Source organism: Lotus japonicus, chromosome 6 (genome assembly GCF_012489685.1).
Source record: "Lotus japonicus ecotype B-129 chromosome 6, LjGifu_v1.2".
NCBI classification, from domain to species: Eukaryota; Viridiplantae; Streptophyta; class Magnoliopsida; order Fabales; family Fabaceae; genus Lotus; species Lotus japonicus.
The window spans coordinates 5,006,399-5,014,218 of NC_080046.1; the positions used below are offsets into that span (position 1 = coordinate 5,006,399).

General features: G+C 37.6%; 1 protein-coding gene across 1 annotated transcript; it reads right to left on the bottom strand.

Annotated features, from left to right (window-relative positions):
• Positions 1-263: 263 nt before the first annotated feature.
• Positions 264-2,105, bottom strand: LOC130726143 (probable inactive leucine-rich repeat receptor kinase XIAO). The gene has a single exon (XM_057577373.1). It carries the CDS (start codon positions 1,784-1,786, stop codon positions 515-517), a length of 1,272 nt encoding a protein of 423 aa, XP_057433356.1. The 5' UTR covers positions 1,787-2,105; the 3' UTR covers positions 264-514.
• Positions 2,106-7,820: the final 5,715 nt, after the last annotated feature.

Sequence of the window (7,820 nt, forward strand, 5' to 3'; positions counted from 1 at the left end):
GATTCTTTAACTTACTCCTAGAGTCAATGAATCTCTCCTTATGAAATAATTATGATGGAAAGAAGACTAAATTTGATGGAAGAAATTTCGAAGGGCCTGAAATTGTCACACACGTTTTATGACATTATAAGGACCATTTTAGATTAAATAAAATTTTTGAAGGACTAAAACTTTTGTGTTTATTTTCAGGTACCATTTTATATTTATGCGTATAAGAGAGGGACAAGAACATATTTAATCATAAATAAATTATAAATAAAATATAAAAAATTCAACAAATTTATTTTAAATGTGATTGGTCCACATAGAACATGAGTTATTTAACCCAATTTTCACTATGGGTCATTTAGAAAACCCCATAAATTATAATACACAAAATCAGCTAAAATTTTGTACGTTTCACTACTATTGCTTTATAAAATACATATTACAGCTTAAATTATCAATAAGTAAAATAATAATACAGAAAATTGAGGTGTCCTGTGTCCTCGATCCATTAATAACACCATTACAATTAGCCTCCATTGCTGCCTTTTTGAAAGACAGAACATTGCGTTGTCGGCCTTGACATTTCCTCCCCGGAACTGGCCGGACACGTCATCACCGCCGGCGGAAGCTCCATGCAATTGTAAGACAAGCACAACGACGCCGTATCCGGCAACACCGTCCCCGCTTCTAACGGAATCCCCGTGAAGAAATTGTGCTGAAGGTACAGCGTTCTGGTGCTGCCCCGGCACACGCTCTTAACATACTCCTCAGGCACACTCCCCATCAAACGGTTGTTATTCAAGAACAAGCTCTCGACCCCATCAAACACCGTTGAAAGCTCCCCGCTTAACGAGTTATGGCTCAGATCGACGATTGATCCTTGACCGTACGATGAGGACCCGATCGATGGTTGTCTATTGTCGGGCCCAGGCCCACGTGGAAGCCCACCAGAGAGATTGTTCCGTTGCAAGAAGAGTGAAGACAAGGTGGGCCTGAAGAATAGTTGGGCCGGGATGGGCCCACTGAATTGGTTCATGCTAAGGTCAAGGAACTCTAACTCTGAGAGTGACTCTAAGCCGTTGGGGAGAGGGCCCCACATTCGGTTCTTCGAAAGCGACAGATAACGGAGAGATGACGGAAGTGACGGTGGTAACGGTCCGGTGAGTTTGTTGTTCTTGAAATCCAGGTGAAGTAACGGCGAGGAAACGGAACTTTGTAACGGCCCAGTGAGTGAGTTGGAGGCGAGGATGAGGACTCTGAGTTGTGGCAACTCGGTGAGGCTCGGCGGGATTGACCCGGCGAGTTGGTTGTGACTCAGGTCGAGGGTGTGGAGGTTGGTGAGGGAGGAGAACGTAGAGGGGATGGTTCCGGTGAGGCGGTTGTTGGGTAAGGAGATGACTCGGAGCTTGGTGAGTCGGGCGAGTTGGGGTGGGATGGAACCGGTGACGATTCCGGGGGAGAGAATGAGCTGGGTTAACTCGGTGAGTGAGGAGATTGATAGAGGGAGTGATCCGGCGAGTGGGAGTGAGTCAGCGCCGAGTGAGAGGATGGTGACTCGGGAGAATGTGCAGGTGACGCCGGAGAAGGAGGAGCAGGGATCAGGTGCGGTGAGGTTCCAGGTGGAGAAGAAGGGTTTCGCGGATGAGAGTTCGGTGAGAGTGTTCTTGATGGAAAGAAGAGCTTTCAGATCAGATGGGTTCATGTTTTCGTGGTTAGACTCTTGAGCTTGAACAGAGAAAGATGAAAATAGAAGAAGATGAAGAAGAAGAAAGCAATGTAAGTAGAAAAAGGTGGCCATTCATTCAGAACTGTGAGTGTTAAATGATCAGTGTGTTTGAAAGCAGAAGGAAGGTGATGCGAAGTGTGAGGACTGAGGACTGAGGAGTGTGGAAAATGGACAGAGCTATTAGAGGTTTGGTTGGTGTTTGATAATTTTAAGGATTTTGTCTTTGAAAATGATTTGCTAATATATACATAGACCAAACATTCATTAGAATGAGAAGTGAAGAAAATAGAGAAGTAATATATCTGATTTGATTTGTGATAGAAGAGAAATATTATATAGAGATATGCGGTGTCTATTGAACTATCTACTTAATGTACTCCCTCCGTTCTTAATTATAAGTTAAAGTTGTAAAAATTACGCTTATTAAGAAAGTCTTAATTGATGTATTGATTTTCAAAAAAAATTTACAACTTTTCATTTCTATCTCTATTTAAGATAGCACTTTTTAATCATTATACTACTAATAGTGCTCCACTACCAATAAATGTAAGGATACATGTGGAAATAAATATTAGCTTTTACAACTTTAGCTTATATTTAGTGACAAAACAAAAATTTTAACTTTAGGTTATAATTAGGGCCGGAGGGATTAATATGCTACGAAAGTATTAGTATCATGGCTGCCACATGTATAGATTGATATCTTGATAAATTAATGTGGTGTAGATATGTCTCGTATAAATATCATTACTGTTTGTTTTTAGCCACTGTAGCTGAGGTTGATGTGTGTGAAATGAGGTGATGAGGGTCACAAAATTGAAGGTGTGTGTTGTTTGTAATGATGGTAATAAAAGAAAGAAGTGAATGAATGCAGGGCCAGGGGGCCTCATGGCTCATGCATTCTGACTGAGTGAGTTGGAGAGTGAGGTGGGACCCATTTCCCAAGATTTATGAAGAGGAGTTAACAATGGTGCATTGCATTAATGAACAAAAAGATGCTGCTGCTCAAGGAAGGATGGATGGATGGATGAATGTATGGAGTAATCTGCAAGTGAAGCAAGGTATTTATTTACTCTTTAGTGACAAGATTGAACATCATCATTGTTTCAGAACTCGCCGTCGGCGTGCAGCATCTGTTAGGGAAAAAAGAATTCATGAGATCTAAAAAGGGGAATTAAATATTCAGTTTTGCTTGGACCATTAGCACCTTTTAAATTAGCTAGGTGAGTGTTAGCGCCTCAAGTATGGTTGGTCTAGTTTTTCTAATTATTTATTCAAGAAATTGTAGCTTACCCACTTACTGCATCATGTCAATTAACATGCTTCTTGGTGATACTGTGCCTGGTTAGACTTTTTACAAATCTACCTTAGAGTTTTTGAACAATTTAATTAAGTTCACATAGTAGCAAGATGCGCAATTCAATAGATACGACATTGCCTGGTTAGACTTTTTGAGCCTCAAGAGGAACGACATATATCCATAACTTGACTTTGATTCCAAAATATGATGAATATCGCAAGAAGCTTGATTGAAGCTAAGACAAATAAAGCACCGAATTGTAATGAGGCCGGATGGCATCAAATTATTAACTGAAAGAGGAAGAAGGCACCAAATTAGTGGAACTACAAGAAGAGGAGGGTACTGGTTAATCAATTTTAACGACGTCAAGCAACTGTGACACCTGTCGACGTTCCCATTTTTAAGTGAGTTATAATCTAACGAAAAATAACACATTGACACTAAAGTTACACCTCACATCTAGACCTAGTCAAAGATAAAAACAAAAGGTGAAGAAAAAAAAATATAATCAGCTGCTATCAAAACAATTTGTTCAGGAAATAGGGAGATCTCCGGTGCGAGATCTTAATTACTTGTTGATTTCTATTGAAATGAATCAATTGCTGTTTTGGAAAGGTCTGCGTTTGTTAGTGTATTTTTCATGTTCTGAAACTTGTTATGTTTCTAGTTTAAGATCTCAGAGGTCATGAAGGCCTTGAAAGAAAAGAAACTTGCAAAGACCTGGAAGTCACAAGCTGAAACAATTGAGAAACCACACACAAATACAACCCAGGCATATAATCATATTCTCATCTCAACATCTCATATATTCTTTTTCCCTTTTTTTTTGGATAATTCTTTTTCCTTTTAAATTAACTACTATTCCACAAATAATGTTCTAGTATGAACGGTTTTCATTTATTTAATCAATCCCAATAGTGAATCTTTTAAATACTTCATCTAGCACTTCACATCACATGGCAGTGATGGCACATGGCCCATAAGTGCCGATAATATGTATGATGAAACAAGAAAGAACAAATGAGTGATTATGTATAGGAAAACTGTTAAAAAAAAATCAAAATAGCAAAATTATAATTTACACCTCAGCACAGATTGTAGCCCTTTAAACCGCCACTAATTGCGTGGCATAAAAAAGCAGGAAGGTGGCGGTCGAGGAACGGTCACGAAAACGTCTAGTTACAGTTTAAAACCACCACAAATTGAAAAAAAAAAAAAAACTGCCACTAAAATGTTGGGCTGTCCCTCCTAAGTGGGGCCCAAAATATTTTTTTTTGTTGAAGGGTTCGGGTTTTCAATTCAAGGTGGGACAAAAGCCCAATAGAGAATACAAAGCAAAGGCCTAGGAAGATCCCTTACCACTAGGAATAAACAAATATATGGGGCATACTAGTGGTAAAAGGGGCCAGGCAGCTTTAAAGAAGGCAAAAAGAGAGGTTTTTTATGTTTAATGGGCCAAGCCCATGTCATCAATTTAAAAGGGAATAAACCCTTATTTCTCAAGTGTGCAGCAAGGGCATGGTTGCACCCAGGCCCAGACAACGAAGATGGAGTCTTTGAGCTGTTGAAAGATTTTTGTGGTACTATGTTTTGCCTAAAATTTCTACTCGTTAATCACTTCATCTCATGTTTTGAGTGATAACTACATTTTTGAACATATTGTAGTACAATCGTATTGATGAACAAAAATTTCACAAAGTACAAGATTCTCTCCTTTTAACATCTAATTAACATCATGAGTAAAGTTTAAAGAAAGTAACGTCAACTAGATTGATCAGTCAGCAAAAAAATTTATTGTCTATGTCCTTGAGGATAAAATTATGGTTTGATGAAAACTTCATTGTCTTAGTCTACGAAGTGTCACATGAGCTACAAAAATTCTAAAGAACTAATATTTCTTAAAAAAAAGGTTATTCTAAAAGACACAATTTAAAACCCCTATTTCTTTGTCCCTGCATTATTTCTCAAAACTGATGTGAAAAAATTAATAAGTCACTCACAGCTGAATAGGATCGCCACTGAACCATTAACCGGTCAAAGTTGACGATACGTAGACAAAGGGACTTATTTTGATTAAAACAATTCCCAAAAATAATAGTTTGAAGAATTTTTTTCACGTACCCAATTTGTTTTCTCAAATAAAGTGAGGGACCTCATATATTAAGCTATATAAAACTAAGTTGTAATAGAGGACTAGAATATTTTTTTATGGTTTATATTTTAATTATCAATATATTATTTTCTTCATTTCTGATAATAAAATATAGGGTTATTACTTATTAATATCTTTTATTAGCTACTTAACTTATAAGTGTAGGGCATCATTATAATTTTATATATAAATATTGGGCCAGGGACATGTTGGGTAGGAATTATGATCAAAATTTGTACCCAAATTCATATCGGCGATATTTCTTCCCTATTCCTAACTAACCCCACGGGAAACTTTTTCTAAGATCCGAGCCTCAAGTGAGGAAATTCTCGAGGGGATCTACAGCCTCCTAGAAAAATAATCATCCCTAGTGGGAGGGAATCAAAATGAGAATTTTAAAAGAAAGTGGTACATTTGGGCCTCATCTAGGCGTCCTAGGCCTTAGTCCGCTATAGGCCCAAATGTGCTAGTCTTCAGCATTGGCCTGCTGGAGTCGACGCGCAAGGACCTCGAGATCCTCTTAATAGAGGTCGAGTCACCCTAATGGGATGAGACCAGTTCATATGCCCGTAAGACGCCAAATCCTGGCGCAAAAGGATGAAGTGTGTCTTTAGCATTAGGTTCCGGTGTCCTGAAGATCTCCTGAGCAAAGGTCGAGCCGCCCTAATGGGGCTTGACTAGCCCACATTCAGCCTTGGCCTGCTGGAGTCGACGCACCAAGACCTTGAGGTCCTCTAAATAAAGGCCGAGTCGCCTTAATGGGGCTAGACCAGTCCAATTGTGAATTTTTTTTGATTGGATGGTAAGAAGGTTAATTATAGTTTTGAAAAAGATAAATATTTACTAAAAAATTAATATAATATTTAAAAATAAAAAATAAAAGTATAAATATCATCTCATATTGCATTCTCCCTTATGTGCAAGGAAAAACATCACTATAGCATATTCGCTCCAGAATCTGTTTGGGGATCTTGAATACAATTTCTCACACGCTCTCAAAATTATAGTGCCATGAATAATATAATTATTACACGTTGCATGCAGTACAATGAATGACATAACACGCTTGATGTTTTATGGAAGAAGGTTGTATATATATTTATTTTAGTTTCTGTCCAAATTTCTGTGTGTGGTGCTCCAATAATCAATTATGGCTTCTCAGAGGGACCAAAATCTTCAAAGGGTAGGAGAAGGTGCCGCTGTGGTAACCAAGACGCATTTGTGTCATTGTGGCCGTGAGTATCCTAGGTTTGTGCTTTCCCTATTCATTCACTCATAACATATGTTCATTTCAAGGCTTCCATTAAATTATATTATTATACATGATTATTCTCCTGTCAAGCCATACGTGAAACTCTAGCTACGCAAGGATACTAGAGGCGTTTTTTATTATTTCCTCCGAATATTTTTTTGATAAAAGAGACATGCAAAATTAAATATTAAAAGATTTTCCATCTTATTTCATGTTATTTGGTGCACTCATGGAGTCCCTAGTTGATCCTCGTCTTATTATAATTTCGAACTTACTAAACCAATCCACAAACTGGATATTTGTTTTTTAAATTGCTTTAAGAACACAACATGGACCAGGTTTTCATACGTACGTATATTTTTGTTTGACCAAGTTATTATTTTTCTCCATCCATTTATTCATAGAGTACAATAAGATGGACCCATAACATATATTTACCTATATACAATATATAATATTTAATCACCTAAAATTTTCCTCTCAGGATTGAGGATTTCACTAGACATCGAGACGAATGCACTGTGCAGCCGCACTGGCAAGATTTAGGAGTAATACTGCAACCTGAGATTGATGACGAAGATATCCGGAGGGTGAACAATAGGATCAAGCGTGGCTGCAATGGTCAATGATGTTTAGTTATTTGTTTGATTAACTTTTGCAATTGTGATCTTGTTCTGAATCATGGGCAGTATATTTTCAAACTGTTAGGGTTTATCTTATCATCCCACTTGAGAGGGTTTGTTCTCAATCTTATTATGGTTTACGGTTTAGGATTATAATAGTAGCTTTTGCCTTAAAAAAATAAAATAAAAAACTATTTGATCTTATCAAACAGCTTCAAGCGCAAGTCCATCTAGTGACACTAATTTTCTTTTAGCCCCATAGCAAGGATTTTGCACTCAACTCGCACAATGCGACATCAAAACTCAACACTTCACGTCGATTATATACATATGCATCTTATCAGAAATGTGTTCTTATATGAAAACATATGAATGAATAATGTTTTCTTATATATTATTATAATTTGGAAGACCTAACTCAACCCAAGAGTTGAGAGAGTTGTTATACCTTTATAAAGGATATCTATGTCATATCTCTAGTTAATGTGAGACCACACTTCCCTCATGCCCAGGGTTGGAAATCCGAAGCGTGAAATTTAATTTGCAAGAGTGAACATCTAAAAGGTGACCCAAACATGAGAGATCTCTACCAACAAACGAATCTAGAATAGGCTCTAATACCATATTATAATTTGGGAGACCTAAATCAACTAAAAAGCTAGCTTAAGAGTTGAGAGTTGTGTGTGTGGTGTGGTGCCATTTTCTACATAGTGCCAACATGGGTTGGCACACTTGGCTTCAAGTTTTGAATTTTCCTCTCACCTTCTCTTAGGTTGAGG